General features: G+C 68.4%; 2 protein-coding genes across 2 annotated transcripts; both read right to left on the reverse strand.

Moving 5' to 3' along the window:
- Positions 1-254: 254 nt before the first annotated feature.
- Positions 255-8,308, reverse strand: ELK1 (ETS transcription factor ELK1). The gene is made up of 6 exons (XM_054015088.1): positions 7,821-8,308; positions 5,860-6,068; positions 4,894-5,295; positions 4,330-4,755; positions 3,918-4,019; positions 255-3,456 (listed from the first exon to the last, which is right to left on the reverse strand). The coding sequence occupies exons 1-6, from the start codon at positions 7,852-7,854 to the stop codon at positions 3,358-3,360; spliced, it is 1,272 nt and encodes a 423-aa protein (XP_053871063.1). The 5' UTR covers positions 7,855-8,308; the 3' UTR covers positions 255-3,357.
- A 1,851-nt stretch (positions 8,309-10,159) lies between these two features.
- Positions 10,160-14,606, reverse strand: UXT (ubiquitously expressed prefoldin like chaperone). Its single transcript, XM_054015087.1, has 6 exons — positions 14,430-14,606; positions 13,133-13,214; positions 12,690-12,757; positions 11,632-11,739; positions 11,247-11,310; positions 10,160-10,447 (listed from the first exon to the last, which is right to left on the reverse strand). Exons 1-6 carry the CDS (start codon positions 14,495-14,497, stop codon positions 10,382-10,384), a joined length of 456 nt encoding a protein of 151 aa, XP_053871062.1. The 5' UTR covers positions 14,498-14,606; the 3' UTR covers positions 10,160-10,381.
- Positions 14,607-15,637: the final 1,031 nt, after the last annotated feature.

A 15,637-nucleotide genomic window follows, 5' to 3' on the forward strand; every position in this document is an offset into this window, starting at 1 on the left:
CCCCTGCCATGACAAGGGGCTTGAGGCCGGGAGTGGACAGGCCGGGGGGGGGAGGGTCAGTAACCTCCAGCCATTTCCCACACCACTGACCCCCCCAGTTCATCCCTGCCCCCCACCAAGGCCCTGACCATCTCGGTCCCCACCCCGCACTGCCAACCTGTCCAGTTGCTTCATGCCCCCCCACTGCCAGGGTCCTGACCCACCGTGCCCCGCCCCCCCCCCCCCCCCCCGAGAGACAAAGGAGGCCAATTAGATCGTTTAAAAATAGATTTATTTACAGGGCAGGTCACCAGGGGGAGTTGTTGCACCGAGCAGGTGCCCCACCCCAGCCTGGGGGAGGACAAAAGGGGGGGAGGCTCGGGGGGGTTAACAAGGCAGAGACAGGGACATGGATGGGAAAAAACAGATGGGGGGGCTGCTGCCTTTGGATCTACCCCAGCACGGCAGGATCCTGGGATCAGCTCCCACATGGTACCTGGGATACCAGGATCTACTCGCAGAGTGTGGTGGGATCCCGGGATCCACTCCTGCAGACCACAGTAGGATCCCAGGATCCACTCCCCCACGGCGTGGTAGGATCCCGGGATCCGCTCCCGCACACCACGGTAGGATCCCCGGCTCCAATCCCCATACTGGCCCAATGTCAATACATGGTTAGATAAATTCCCCAGGCTGGAAATCTCCAAGCCACGTCAGTTGCCAGCCAGGCCCGGGTCCCCGCTGCCTCCCCACCCCCCGGCCACCGCCCCCCCAACAGCTCCGTCCTTGCCCCACAGGAAGCTAAACAGCTCAACCGCCCCACATTGCGGCTTTGGAACGGTGGCCGTGCCAGGGCGCGGCAGCTGGCAACCCCTGTGGGGGAGGTGCAGGGGGTAAAAACAGGGCCAGGGCCTCTCCCCAACAGCAGAGAACAGCTCTGAAAACCCGGCGAGCCGGCAGAGAGAGCACACGGGGTCCGCTCATGGCCGACCCTCGGCAGCACATGTTCTGCTCATGAGTTACTTGTGATTTACTCATGGATTACACATGGTTTACACGTGGTTTACACATGGCTTACTCATGACTTCCTCCTGTTGTCACATGTGATTGATCCATGGTTTACACGCGTGCTCCTTGTGGTTTACTCATGTGTTGCATGTGTTTTATTCATGGCTCATCCATGTTGGCCTCACAGCACGTGTTCGACTCATGGTTTGCGTGTCTCAGCCGGGGCGTTGCCGGAGCCCATTCCTCGGCACCCTCCTGGCTTCCCCGTTCTTGGCTCCAGGCTCAGCCATGGCTCGTGCATGAAGCCGCTCCTGGGTGCCTCGCCAGGGTGTCACAGGTCGTCCAAAGTGTCTGATGCGCCAGGCGGAGATGGGCAGAGCCGAGGGGCCTTGCCAGTGCAAACCAGCATGATTACGACAGTTCAAAACCGCCCCGAGGGGAAGAAGGAGGGTCACCTCAGAGAGGCGGCCGACGCTGCCTTTCAAGCACAAAGGTGTCTGTTGGCCAATGAGCGAGACAACGGGGCCACGGCCAACAACTGCCGTCTAATTACACCCCCCTCCCACCCTCATTCAGCTGACGCTACCTTCCCTGACACAGAAGTCTTGCTCCGTTAACGCCGGCAGCGACGGTGTCCCCCGATCTACACCATGGGGACGGAAATTAAGCGCTCGGCCCCACGTTACTGCCTCCAATCGCTCTCCAAATCCCGCCCTGAAATCTAGGGTGGTCACTTCCACCCCCTCCAGCCCTCCCTCTTCCCCATTCAAAAATAGAACCATTTTATATATTAAAAAAGACGGCCCAGCAGGTAATTAGCGCCAAGCCCTGTAGATTTGTATATGCTCAATGCACATAGCTCAATAATATCAATATACTCTCTGAAAAATAGAAAGGAGCTGGGAATCCCGCAGGGCGCTAAATAATGACATTTGGAAATTTCGGCCCCTTGGGATGGCCCCACAAAAATATAGATCTATATCTCGAGCAAGAAGCTCACAGCCCCGGAAAATTTTGGTATCAAAACAAGAAGACAAGGCAGCCCTTTCCCGTATGATGCAGTGCAGGCCCCTGTGGGACTAACAGGAAGTCAACAGCAGTGAGAAGGGCGGGACTTCCTCCTTTGCCCCGTCCACAGAATAGGTGGCCTTTGACTCACAGGAAGTAGAGGAGACGTTAATAAGGCGGGACGTCCTCCTTTGGCACTTCCCCAGAATCAGCACACTTTGAACAGGAAGTAGTCGAGTGGAAACAGGGCAGAACTTCCTCCTTTGCGGAGCTCGTGGGCCAGCAGGAAGTCAAGGGAGCCCCTGGCGACTGTCCTCAAAAGGCGGGACTTCCTCAGCTGTCATTTCCCGGGCAACAAATGGGAGACAAATGAAGGAATCCTCCCTGTGACAGGTGTGAGGGGTGGGACCCCTCTGCCGCCATTTCCACGGTGACCTTTGATCGTCAGGAAATAAATCAAGGAAACAGGCTTTGCAAGGAAGGAAACAGCCCCTGAAATCAGCGGGCGGGACTTCCCTCTCGGCCGTTTCCATGGTGACGAACAGGCAACCTTCGACCTTCAGGAGGGAATTAGGGCGGGGCTTCCTCCGCCTGCCGCTTCTACGGCAACTCAAGGAGGTGACCTTTGACCTCCAGGAAGTAAATCAAGGAAGAAGAAGCGAAGAACAGGACTTCTTCCTCTGCCGGAACCACGGGGATGAGCGGCGTGTGTGATGTCAGCAAACAAAGATGACCAACACACAGACACACACACACACACACCCCGTCCAGCCACAACAAACATGGTCGACTCGGCTACCCTCTCAAAACAAAGATGGCTGATGTAGAGCCCGCACAAAGAGAGCTACGAGGAGGCTATGACATGGGGAGGGCTGACAAAGGCTACCAATGGAGGGTTTCAAACCAGGGCCAGGCGGCCCCGGGTAATAAATAAAATCACCCCCACAACTTGCGCCCGAACCACACCCCAGTCCCTGAGGGACGTATCCTTCCACGTCAAAAATACACCCTGAACCACCCGGGCTGGGAATAAACACAACGACCCCAGAAACATGGGGTCTTGCAAGGCCCAAGACGTGTGTGTATGGGGGGGGGGCGAGTGAGCACCAAGGAGAATGTCCCACATTGCGCCCCCTAGGGGCGGAATGGCGGCGTGCTCCAACTCCCATTTAAAAGGAGCCAGCAGGTGCATCCCACCGCTGACACCAAGCAGGGCTCTCGGTCCGAAGCAGGATTCGGACGTATCCGGCCACCCTGGTAAACAGTCCCACAGGGCTGGGACAAGAATCCAGGTGCGGAACAGGCGCTGCCCCAGCAAGCTCCACCAGCAGCGGAGAGAGACGGACGGACGGACGTCTGGACTCACGGCTTCTGGGGCCCCGGGGACAGCACGACTGGAGTGGAGAGTCCGTCCACGCTCAGGGAGGGGATGTGGATTTGCCCGCCAGAGTTAGAGGGAAACTGTGGGGAGAGGTGGGGGAGTGACCCACTGACCATAGCCCTCACTCCCGACCCGCAGCCCCCTGCTAGCCCAGCCCCAGGCTCCCCCCGAGCCCTGCCGGTGCCCCTCACTCCCAACCCGCAGCCCCTGCTAGCCCAGCCCCAGGCTCCCCCCGAGCCCTGCCGGTGCCCCTCACTCCCGACCCGCAGCCCCCTGCCAGTCCAGGCCTGCCAGTGCCCCTCACTCCCGACCTGCAGCCCCCCACTAGCCCTGCCCTGCCGGTGCCCCTCACTCCCGACCTGCAGCCCCTGCCAGCCCAGCCCTGGGCTCCCCCCTCCGAGCTCTGCCGGTGCCCCTCATTGCCGACCTGCAGCCCCCTGCCAGTCCAGCCCTGCCGGTGCCCCTCACTCCTGACCTGCAGCCCCCCACTAGCCCGGCCCTGCCGGTGCCCCTCACCACCGACTCGCAGCCCGCTGCGTACCTGGAAGGAGAGCTTGGCGGGGCTGTGTGGGGCGATGGGGCTCAGGGTGCTCCAGAAGTGGATGGTGGGTGGCAGGGAGCTGGGGGTCAGCAGGACGGGGGTCTGCACAGGAGAGGGGGGCGGTGAGAGTGAGAGAGAGAGACCCCATCTCCCGTCCAACCCCAGCTCCCTCCCCAAAACCCCTTCCGCCCAAGGACCCCTTCCCTACCTCCAATCCCCCAGACCCTGCAGACCCCACCCCCACCACAAGCCCCGCCCCCACCCACAGATCCCTCCCCCCCACGCCCAGGCCCCTTCTCCACCCTCAGATCCTTCCACACACACCCAGGCCGCTCCCCCACCCACAGATCCCTCCCCCTAGGCCCCAGGCACCTCCCCCACAGATCCCATGCCCCCCCCCATAGCCACTCACTAGTGCGTGTGTGGAGATCACGGTGGTTGGCGTCAGCCCGCTGCCCGCTCCCCCACCGGGCGCCAGCAGGGAGCCGCCGGCTGCGCTGATCTTCTCCTGCCCGGGCAGGGAGGGCAGCGCCAGGCCCTTGGGCTTCCGCCCCTTCGGGCCGTGCCCCTCGCTGGGGGCGCCCCCAGACACCCCCTCCCCCTTCTCCTCCTGAGGCCCCTCCCCCGCCAGGAGCTCCGCCTCCGTCCCCCTGGGGGCCTCTTCGGCAGGTGGCGCTTCCTGCTTCACCCCCGAGTCGATCAGAACCAGGAGCGGGGACCCCTCCGTCTCCGGCTCCGCCTCCACTTTCACCACCACCGGCCGCAGCCCGGGATCCCGCGGAGGTGTCGCCTCTGCGGGGGGGCGCTCTGCATCCAGGGGCTCCGGTGCCACAAAGACCTGGGGGCAAGAGGGAGAAATGCAGCCAGTGCTGGGGCGCGGCAGCTGGGGAACAGCCGCACGTAACGCCGCACGGGGACGGCTCGCCCAGCGCGGAGATGCAGCCACCTCTGGGGTGGGGCGACAGGGCCACCTCACCTGCAGTGGTTCGCTCTCGTCTGCTTCTTCAATGCTGATCTCCAGCTGGGGAATCTCCTCCATCTTCCCGGGGGCCAGGTCGGAGGGGTCCAGGGGCTCGCTGCAGAGGGCTTGGGGGTCCTGGCGGGGCGCTCGCCCTGGGGGGGCCGCCTGCAGCGACTGGATGGTGAAAGTGGAGTACAGACCCGAGCGCATGTACTCGTTACGGCTACTCCGGGGGACGCTACCCCCACGCAGGGACTTGGGGGGCCCGGAACTCCCCTCCCCCAGCCGGGACTCGGTCAGGGCCGGCTCCACCCGCCGGAGCATCCCTTCCTCCCGGGCCCCCTCGGCGCTGGCTGGCTCCGGGTACGAGACGAATTTATAGACGAACTTCTGCCCGTTGACCTTCCGGATGATGTTCTGGAAAGAGAGAGGATAGAGTGGGGGGGGTTGGAACCAGGACTCCTGGGTTCTCTCCCCGGCTCTGGGAGGGGAGTGGGGTCCAGTGGTTAGAGCAGGGGGGGGGCTGGGAGCCCGGACTCCTGGGTTCTCTCCCTGGCTCTGGGAGGGGAGTGGGGGCTGGTGGTTAGAGCAGGGGGGGCTGGGAGCCAGGACTCCTGGGTTCTCTCCCAGCTCTGGGAGGGGAGTGGGGACTGGTGGTTAGAGCAGGGGGGGCTGGTAGCCAGGACTCCTGGGTTCTCTCCCCAGCTCTGGGAGGGGAGTGGGGTCTAGTGGTTAGAGCAGGGGGGGGGGCTGGGAGCCCGGACTCCTGGGTTCTCTCCCTGGCTCTGGGAGGGGAGTGGGGGCTGGTGGTTAGAGCAGGGGGGCTGGGAGCCCGGACTCCTGGGTTCTCTCCCGGCTCACGGAGGGGAGGGGGGGCTGGTGGTTAGAGCAGGGGGGGCTGGGAGCCCGGACTCCTGGGTTCTCTCCCGGCTCAGGGAGGGCGGGGCCCAGACGCCCGGGTCCTGGCAGGGGCGGGGTCACCTTGTCGTAGTAGTAGCGCAGGGCGCGGCTGAGTTTGTCGTAGTTCATGTTGGTTTTGTTCTTGCGCAGCCCCCAGAGCCGGGCCACCTCCTCGGCGTCCACCAGCTTGAACTCGCCGTCGCCCGACGTCCAGGCGATCAGGTGCCCGTTGGTCTGCTGCTCCAGCAGCTGCAGCAGGAACTGCCAGAGCGTCACCGAGGGGTCCATGACTGCGGGGGACGGGGAGAGCGTGGGACAGGGGCCTGACCCCCCCCGGCACCGCCGGTGTCCCTCACTCCGACCCGCAGCCCCCCCCCGCCCGGCACCGCCGGTGCCCCTCACCCCGACCTGCAGCCCCCCCCGGCACCGCCGGTGCCCCTCACCCCCGACCCGCAGCCCCCCGGCACCGCCGGTGCCCCTCACTCCCGACCCGCAGCCCCCCCCCGCCCGGCACCGCCGGTGCCTCTCACCCCGACCCGCAGCCCCCCCCCCGCCCGGCACCGCCGGTGCCCCTCACCCCGACCCGCAGCCCCCCCCCACCGCCCGGCACCGCCGGTGCCCCTCACCCCGACCCGCAGCCCCCCCCCCACCGCCCGGCACCGCCGGTGCCCCTCACCCCGACCCGCAGCCCCCCCCCCACCGCCCGGCACCGCCGGTGCCCCTCACCCCGACCCGCAGCCCCCCCCCACCGCCCGGCACCGCCGGTGCCCCTCACCCCGACCCGCAGCCCCCCCCGGCACCGCCGGTGCCCCTCACTCCCAACCCGCAGCCCCCCAGCACCACCGGTGCCCCTCACTCCCGACCCGCAGCCCCCCAGCACCGCCGGTGCCCCTCACTCCCAACCCGCAGCCCCCCAGCACCGCCGGTGCCCCTCACTCCCGACCCGCAGCCCCCCGCCACCGGGCACCTCATTCTTCTTCTCCCCACAAGGAAATTTCCGGATTTCACCTAAAATAAGATTTTCTGCAGTTGGATCAAACCGTGAACACTCCAGGGGGGTGGGGGGGGCAGGGGCTGCGGGTCGGGCACTCAGCACCAGCACAGTGGGGGGCGGGGGGGGCCTATCTCCTCGTATCTCCCCAAGACCCTAGTGCAGCATTCTGGGTGCTGTGGGGCGGGGCGGGGGGTGATCGGGGGTGCTGTGGGGCAGAGTGGGGTGAGGGGCTGGGCAGGGAGCTCTCCCCTGGCTATCAGGGCTGGGCTCTGGTGGGTGCCTTGGGGCAGGGAGTGGGGCGAGGGGCTGGGCAGGGGGTTGGGGGGTGCCATGGGGCGCAGGGCTGAGGAAGGGGCGCTGGGGGTGCCATGGGGCAGGGAGTGGGGTGGGGGCTGAGCAGGGGGTGCTGGAGGTGCCATGGGGCAGGGAGTGGGGCGAGGGGCTGGGCATGGGGGTTCCGGGGGGTGGTGTGGGGCAGGGAGTGGGGCGAGGGGCTGGCCAGGCAGCGCTGGGGGTGTCATGGGGCAAGGGGCTGGGCTGCGGGAGGTGCCGTGGGGCGAAGGGCTGGCCAGGGGATGCTGGGGGTGCCATGGGGCAGGGAGTGGGGCGAGGGGCTGGGCAGGGGAGTGCCATGGGGCAAGGGGCTGGCCGGAGGGTTCTGGGGGTGGCGTGGGGCAGGGAGTGGGGTGAGGGGCTGGTCAGGGGGCGCTGGGGATGCCGTGGGGCGAGGGGCTGACCAGGGGGTGCTGGGGGTGGTATGGGACAGGGAGTGGGGCGAGGGGCTGGCCAGGGGACGCTGGGGGTGCCATGGGGCAGGGAGTGGGGCGAGGGGCTGACCAGGGGGTGCTGGGGGTGCCCTGGGGCTGGGCAGGGGGATGCCGTGGGGCGAGGGGCCAGCCAGGGGACGCTGGGGGTGCCGTGGGGCAGGGAGTGGGGCGATGGGCTGGCCAGGGGGCTCCCCCCCCGGCAGTCGGGCGCCCCGATACCTTTGACGTTCTGTGAGGTTTTCCCCACCCGAGGTGGCTCCATCCCAGTGCCGCCCACTCACCCGTCAGCGCGGCCGCGGGGCCCGGAGACTCCATGGGACCCCGAGCCCCCCAGGTCCGTGCTGGCCGGTTACTGGTCCCCAGTGGCTGGTCCCTGGCCGGTTACTGGTTCCTATGGCTGGTTACTGGTCCCCAGTGGCTGGTTACTGGTCCCCAGTGGCTGGTCCCCAGGGGCTGGTCTCTGGCCTGTTACTGGTCCCAGTGGCTGGTTACTGGTCCCCAATGGCTCGTCTCTGGCCAGTTATTGGTCCCCAGTGGCTGGTTCTGGCCCCCGTGGCTGGTTCCTGGCCGGTTACTGGTCCCAGTGGCTGGTTACTGGTCCCCAGAGGCTGGTCTCTGGCCGGTTACTGGTCCCAGTGGCCGGTTACTGGTCCCCAGAGGCTGGTCACTGGCCGGTTACTGGTCCCAGTGGCCGGTTACTGGTCCCCAGTGGCTGGTCTCTGGCCGGATACTGGTCCCCAGAGGCTGGTCCCTGGCCGGTTACTGGTCCCCAGTGGCTGGTCCCTGGCCGGTTACTGGTCCCAGTGGCTGGTCTCTGGCCGGTTACTGGTCCCCAGTGGCTGGTCTCTGGCCGGTTACTGGTCCCCAGTGGCTGGTCCCTGGCCGGTTACTGGTCCCCAGTGGCTGGTCCCTGGCCGGTTACTGGTCCCCAGTGGCTGGTCTCTGGCCGGTTACTGGTCCCCAGAGGCTGGTCCCTGGCCGGTTACTGGTCCCCAGAGGCTGGTCTCTGGCCGGTTACTGGTCCCCAGTGGCTGGTCTCTGGCCGGTTACTGGTCCCCAGTGGCTGGTCCCTGGCCGGTTACTGGTCCCCAGTGGCTGGTTACTGGTCCCCAGAGGCTGGTCCCTGGCCGGTTACTGGTCCCAGTGGCTGGTCTCTGGCCGGTTACTGGTCCCAGTGGCCGGTTACTGGTCCCCAGTGGCTGGTCTCTGGCCGGATACTGGTCCCCAGAGGCTGGTCCCTGGCCGGTTACTGGTCCCCAGAGGCTGGTCTCTGGCCGGTTACTGGTCCCCAGTGGCTGGTTACTGGTCCCCAGAGGCTGGTCTCTGGCCGGTTACTGGTCCCAGTGGCTGGTCTCTGGCCGGTTACTGGTCCCCAGTGGCTGGTCCCTGGCCGGTTACTGGTCCCCAGTGGCTGGTCTCTGGCCGGTTACTGGTCCCCAGTGGCTGGTTACTGGTCCCCAGAGGCTGGTCTCTGGCCGGTTACTGGTCCCAGTGGCCGGTTACTGGTCCCCAGAGGCTGGTCCCTGGCCGGTTACTGGTCCCCAGAGGCTGGTCTCTGGCCGGTTACTGGTCCCCAGAGGCTGGTCTCTGGCCGGTTACTGGTCCCCAGTGGCTGGTCCCTGGCCGGTTACTGGTCCCCAGAGGCTGGTCCCTGGCCGGTTACTGGTCCCAGTGGCTGGTCTCTGGCCGGTTACTGGTCCCAGTGGCTGGTCTCTGGCCGGTTACTGGTCCCCAGAGGCTGGTCCCTGGCCGGTTACTGGTCCCAGCACAACCAGCCACTGGTCCCAGCAGGTTCTCAGCTCCGCTCCGAGCCGCCCCCCCAGCTGGCCGAGCTCCGCCGCATGCGCCGGCCGGGAAAGTCCCGGGTCCCGCGGCGCCGGCCGGGTGGGGGCCCCGGCCCCGGTGGGGGGCGGGCGGCAGGTCCGGAGCCGGGGGCGGGGGGGCGCCGTGGCTCGGATCCAGCGAGACGGGGGATGCGGCGGCTGCTGACGGGGCCTGTCACATGCACCAGGGAAGGGGGAGGAGAGAGCGGAGGGGAGGGGAAAGGGAGACGGGCGGGGGCTGGGTCAGGACGCCTGGGTTCTCTCCCGGGCTGGGGGAGCCCAACCCCTCCCCCCGCCCACACTCCCTTGCCAGAGCTGGGAAAAGAACCCAGGCGTCCTGGCTGCCAGCCCCCACTCCGCTGCCAGGGCCGGGGAGAGAACCCAGGCGTCCTGGCTGTCAGCCTCCTTCCCTCACCAGCCCCCACTCCCCTCCCAGTACCGGGGAGAGAACCCAGGAGTCCTGGCTCCCAGCCCCCTCCCCCGACCAGCCCCCACTCCCCTCCCAGGGCCGGGGAGAGAACCCAGGAGTCCTGGCTCCCAGCCCCCTCCCCCCACTAGCCTCCACTCCCCTCCCAGGGCCGGGGAGAGAACCCAGGCGTCCTGGCTCCTTGCCCCACACCCGGAGTTAAAACTGAGCTCCCACGAATTCTGCCCTCGCTCTGGGGGCCAGCTGGGGGTCCCCCCAGGGGCAGAGCAGGGGGGCGGGGGGGTCCCCCAGGGGCAGAGCAGGGGGGCGGGGGGGGGTCCCCGCACCCCCCAGGCCAGGCCGACGGAGACACAACACCAGCCACACGGCCCCGAGTTGGAGTCTTTATTTTCACAGTTGAAATGAGATGACAGGACGCTGCAGCCAGGGACAGCAGGGGAAACTGAGGCAGCACGAGGGGCGGGACTGGCTGGGGCGGGAGCAGAACCAGAACCAGGGAGAGAACCCAGGAGTCCTGGCTCCCATGGGACAGGTGAACACAGCGGGGGGGGGGGATTCCCCCAGTGCCCCCCTGGGATTTCCGGGGGAGGGGCTAGAGGGCGACGTCTCTTCTGGGGTCCTCAGGCAGGTCCTGGAAGCCTTGGAGCTCCCGCAGGCCCTGGGGGGAGGGGAGAGAAACGGGGCGTCGGGGGGGGAGGAAACCTTAGAACCCCCCTAGCACCCGGCCCTGACTGCCAAGGGAGAGCGCCCCCCCGCCCACCCCGCCCCCCAGCGCCCGGCCCTGACTGCCAGGGGAGAGAGCCCCCCGCCCACCCCGCCCCACGGTGCCCCCCAGCGCCCGGCCCTGACTGCCAGGGGAGAGCGCCCCCCCGCCCACCCCGCCCCACGGTGCCCCCCAGCGCCCGGCCCTGACTGCCAAGGGAGAGCGCCCCCCGCCCACCCCGCCCCACGGTGCCCCCCAGCGCCCGGCCCTGACTGCCAGGGGAGAGCGCCCCCCGCCCACCCCGCCCCACGGTGCCCCCCAGCGCCCGGCCCTGACTGCCAAGGGAGAGCGCCCCCCGCCCACCCCGCCCCACGGTGCCCCCCAGCGCCCGGCCCTGACTGCCAAGGGAGAGCGCCCCCTGCCCAGCCCCCGACCTTGCTCCCTGCCCCACAGTGCCCCCCAGTGCCCGGCCCTGACTGCCAAGGGAGAGCGCCCCCCGCCCACCCCGCCCCACGGTGCCCCCCAGCGCCCGGCCCTGACTGCCACGGGAGAGCGCCCCCTGCCCAGCCCCCCAACCTTGCTCCCTGCCTCACAGTGCCCCCAGCGCCTGGCCCTGACTGCCAGGGGAGAGCACCTCCTGCCAAGCCCCCCGTCCCGCTCCCCACGGCACAGTGCCCCCCAGTGCCCACCCTGCTTGCCCGGGGCGAGTGCCCCCTTCTGGCCTCTCAGTCCCTGCAACCCCATCCCGCATTACCTCCAAGACCATCCGGATATTGGCCTTGATTTTGGCGGAGTCCTTGGTGAGGGATTCGCTGAGCCTGCAAAAGAGAGACGCCCGATGGGGCAGTGTTAGGAGATGGGGGGGCCCTGCATATTGTGGGGTCCCCTTTCGCCCTGCACGGACCGTGACTGAGGTGGGGCCACCATTTTGCTGGGTCCCGCACAGACCCAATGAATTCTGGCCCGTGCCCTGGTTAGCTCCCAGTGTCAGAATGCAGCTGCCTCTGGGGTGGGGACAAGCTGGGGAACAGCTGCATATAACGTCGCGGAGGATGGCTTGTCCGGTTCTGGGGAGGGGTGGCTGGGGACCAGCTCCACGGAGGGAGGGGGCGGGGCGGGGGATCGTCTCCCCCACTCACTCGATCAGTAACTTGGTTTTCCTCTCCACGAAGCGCAGCGCCTCCGTCAGCGTCAGCTCCGCGAAGAACCCGTAGCCGAGCGCCACAAAGATCCTGGAGGTGTCAGGCCTGCGAGACGAGGAGATTTTGGGGGGGTCATGCGGTGGAGGGGGTGGGGGCCCCGGCCACACCGAGTGCCTGGGGGGCAGCACTGTGGGAAAGCAGGGAGCTGAAGAGAGCACCTGGTGGGGTCTGGGGGGAAGTTTAGGGGACCTGAGGGGGGCAGGAGGGTTCTGCGGGGCTTGGGGGACCAGGATCAGATGCTGGGGTGTAGGGGTGATGCTCTGGGGGTGGGAATTAGAGGATGGGAGGATGCGAGGGGGGCCCAGGGGGCAGGGAGGGGGTGTGAGGATATATGTGGGGTCCTGGGGGAGTTCCAAGGGGGCCAGAATCAAGGTGGGGGGGTAAAGGGGGGTCCCGGGGGAAGGCTCAGGGGGTGGAATTAGTGGGGGAGCATAGGGGGGCTCCAGGTGTCAGGGGATATAGGAGTTACAAAGGGGCCACAATCGGTGAACTGGGGTGAGGGGACATCAGGGGTTCACATGGGGTAGAATCAGAGGAGGAGGAGGGGGTCCCGGGGGTGAGGTTGGGGTGGGAGGTTGGGGGAGGGGCCCTGAGGCGACATATGGGGGTGTCAGGGGTTCACGTGGGGTGGAATCGGAGGAGGAGGGGGTCTCGGGGGTGAGGTTGGGGTGGGAGGGCCTGAGGGGACATGTGGGGGTGTCAGGGGTTCACGTGGGGTGGAATCGGAGGAGGAGGGGGTCTCGGGGGTGAGGTTGGGGTGGGAGGTTGGGGGAGGGGCCCTGAGGCGACATATGGGGGTGTCAGGGGTTCACGTGGGGTGGAATCGGAGGAGGAGGAGGGGGTCCCGGGGGTGAGGTGGGGGGGCAGAGAGTGTTGAGGGATCTGATGAGGGAGTGAGAGAGGGACCCAGAGGGGCACAGGCGGGGATCCCGGGGGCAAGGGCTGGGGGGGCAGGGTCAAGATTGGGGGGGTGTCCCGAGGGCCCTGCCACTCACACATCCGCGTTGACAAAAAAGTTATAGCCCAGATCCACCTGCGTCTGCACCGCTCGGCCGCCCGCCTCCTGCCAGGCAGAGAGAGCACGTCACCCCCCGGCCAGAGACCCCGCAGCCCCCCCACCCAGAGATCCCACAGCCCTCCAGCCCCACCCAGAGATCCCACAGCCCCCCCGGCCAGAGACCACACAGCCCCCCCACCCCCGCCCAGAGACCCCGCAGCCCCCCCCCCCCAGAGATCCCACAGCCCCCCTGGCCAGAGACCACACAGCCCCCCCCGCCCCAAGACACTGCAGCCCCCCAGCCCTGCCCAGAGACCCTGCAGCTCCCCCGCTGAGCCCCCCCCTTCACTCCCCCCGGCCCTGCAAGAGACCCCGCAGGAACACCCCAGCCGGGCGGAGGGGCAGGTGGCTGGACGGGGGTGGGGGTGGGGGGGTCATTACCTGCAAACGCTCAATAACCGTCTTCAGCCACATGTGCTGAGTGATCTTCTCGTAAACCTCCTCCCGCTGCTGCTGCACCTGCCTGCCACACAACCACACGGGGTGAGGGGCACCGGCCGGGCCGGCGGGGGGCGGCGGGTCGGGGGCGAGGGGCACCGGCAGGGCCGGCGGGGGGCGGCCTGGGGGACTCAGCGGCTGGGCCGGGGACCGGGGGATCCAGCAGGGGACACACGGGATCCGAGTCGGCGGTGGGGGACCTCAGCAGAAAAGGGGACTGTCCGGGTGGGGGTGTGAACGGGGGACGGGGGGCGCCCCGCTCTGCTCGGCACCAGGGAGACGTGTCCGGCTCTGGGCGCCCCACGCGTTAGCCCAGGTGGGGACAAGCGGGGGCGCCGCCCACGTGCTCCAAGGTCCGGCACATCTCGCCGAGCGGGAAACGGGGCGCGGGGAGCCCCGAGCCCGGCTGACAGATCCGCATCAGACCGGACAAGCCAGTGCGGGGCTGGAGCGGGGGCTGGGCAGGGGGCGCTCTCCCCTGGCAGGCAGGGCCGGGCGCTGGGGGGCGCCGTGGGGCGGGGAGCAGGGCGGGGCGCCGGGGGGCGGGGAGCAGGGCGGGGCGCCGGGGGGCGCCGGGGGGCGGGGAGCAGGGTGGGGGGCTGGGGGGCGCCGGGGAGCAGGGTGGGGGGCTGGGGGGCGCCGGGGGGGGATCCAGGCTGACTCGGTCCCGGAGCGGACGGGGGGAGGGGAGCCCATGGGGGGGATCGGGCTGCGGGGGGGGTGGGGGGGAGGAGGTGTCCTGAAGCAGATGGGGGGGTGCCCATGGGGGCGGGGTCAACCAGAATAGGGGCGGGGCCAAGACGTTGGGGGCGGGGCCATATGGGGACCAGGGGGCGGTGCAAAGCAGTCAGTGAGGGCGGGACCGAGAGTTCGGTGGGGGCGGGGTCCGGCGGGGCCAAGACCGAGCGTTCGGTGGGGGCGGGGTCCGGCGGGGTCAGGGGGCGGGGCCAGGACCGAGCGTTCGGTGGGGGCGGGGTCAGGGGGCGGGGCCAGGACCGAGCGTTCGGTGGGGTCAGGGGGCGGGGTCAGGACCGAGCGTTCGGTGGGGGCGGGGCCCGGCGGGGTCAGGGGGCGGGGCCAGGACCGAGCGTTCGGTGGGGGCGGGGTCAGGCGGCGGGGCGAGGACCGAGCGTTCGGTGGGGGCGGGGCCAGGACCGAGCGTTCGGTGCGGGCGGGGCCCGGCGGGGCCAAGGGGCGGGGCCAGGACCGAGCGTTCGATGGGGGCGGGGCCGGGACTCACCACAGGTCTCGCTGCAGCACGTCGCTGACGAAGGCCTCGTAGCGCGGCGCCTTCTCCGCCGGCCCCATGGCGGGCGCTGCGGGTCCCGCCCCCTCAGGGGTCAAAGGTCACCGAGCCCCCCTCCCCCACTTCACCCTCCGCCCGACAGAGCCGCCGGAAATAGACGCGTCCGCTGCCACTTCCGGGTGGCGGCCCTTCGCCGGAAGTCAGCTGGGAGCGCGTGCCTGGAAGTTCCGCTCTGGAAACGGAAGTTGACTTCGCTCCCTCCGTCAGTTTGACTCCGGAAGCGCTTCCCGGAGAATAAAGCGCGCGCGGTAGCCCCGGCAACGAGGCCCGGGCGCCGGAAGTGGTGCGCTTCCAGCAAGGAAGTGACGCCATCAGACCGGAAGCGGGGCGACCCCCCCAGAGTATTTTCGCCTCTTCTTCGGCCTGGCGCAGCAGAGCGCGCGGGGGGGGGGGGTGTCTCTGCCCCCGCCCAGCTCCTCCCCAGGCACGTGCCAGCCCCCCGCAGCCCCCCCCCCCCGGACGCCTGGGTTCTCGCCCCAGGCACAAACAAGCCCACGGGCCTCGCCGTGGGGCTGGGGCGAGCCGGGGCCCGGCCTGAGCCCCCTGGGGCTGCTTCCCAGCTGGGCTGGCCCCTCCCTGCAGCCGGCCCGCGGTGTGGGGTGACTCTGGGCGGCCGGTCCCCCCCGCTCCACCCCAGAGGTGGCTGCAGCTCAGCCCGAGGGACCCCCCCCACACACACCGTTCCATGCGGGTGTTCCCAGCTGCCCCTCCCCAGAGGTGGCTGCAGCTCAGCCCGAGGGACCCCCCACACACACACCGTTCCATGCGGGTGTTCCCAGCTGCCCCTCCCCAGAGGTGGCCGCCCCTCAGCACCCCGAGCCGTCCCGTGTTTAATCCTGAATTCTAACACGCTGCTGTTTCTTTCGTGACCGACCCCGGGGGGAGCAGAGTCCGAGACCCCAGCTCGGGGGCCGGGGCGGGTCTGGCCGGGCCGCCCGGGGGGCTGAGCCGCGAGGCGGGTCACACGGAGCTGGGCGTGGTGCGAAAAGGAAGTTCTTTTATATACAAGTTTTGCCACATCCCCAAAAATATTTTTCTTTCCCCGAAAACAAAAATAATCTGCACAAAACCGCGGGGGAGGAGCCACATTTTGCCCCCCAAGTGTCTCTGGGTAAGAAAACACCCTATGTGCCAGGTGGGCA

The sequence above is a fragment of the Malaclemys terrapin genome, assembly GCF_027887155.1.
Source record: "Malaclemys terrapin pileata isolate rMalTer1 chromosome 20 unlocalized genomic scaffold, rMalTer1.hap1 SUPER_20_unloc_6, whole genome shotgun sequence".
Taxonomy (NCBI): Eukaryota; Metazoa; Chordata; order Testudines; family Emydidae; genus Malaclemys; species Malaclemys terrapin.

Coding starts and splice junctions, on each gene's coding strand:
- ELK1 (XM_054015088.1), bottom strand. CDS start 7,854: ATGGAGTCTCCGGGCCCCGCGGCCGCGCTGACGG. Junction 6,069..7,820: donor CCCCGCGGCCGCGCTGACGG/GTGAGTGGGCGG, acceptor CGTCCCCCGCAG/TCATGGACCCCTCGGTGACG. Junction 3,457..3,917: donor CCGCCAAGCTCTCCTTCCAG/GTACGCAGCGGG, acceptor CTCTCCCCACAG/TTTCCCTCTAACTCTGGCGG.
- UXT (XM_054015087.1), bottom strand. CDS start 14,497: ATGGGGCCGGCGGAGAAGGCGCCGCGCTACGAGGCCTTCGTCAGCGAC. Junction 13,215..14,429: donor GTGCTGCAGCGAGACCTGTG/GTGAGTCCCGGC, acceptor GTTGTGTGGCAG/GCAGGTGCAGCAGCAGCGGG. Junction 12,758..13,132: donor CGGTTATTGAGCGTTTGCAG/GTAATGACCCCC, acceptor TCTGCCTGGCAG/GAGGCGGGCGGCCGAGCGGT.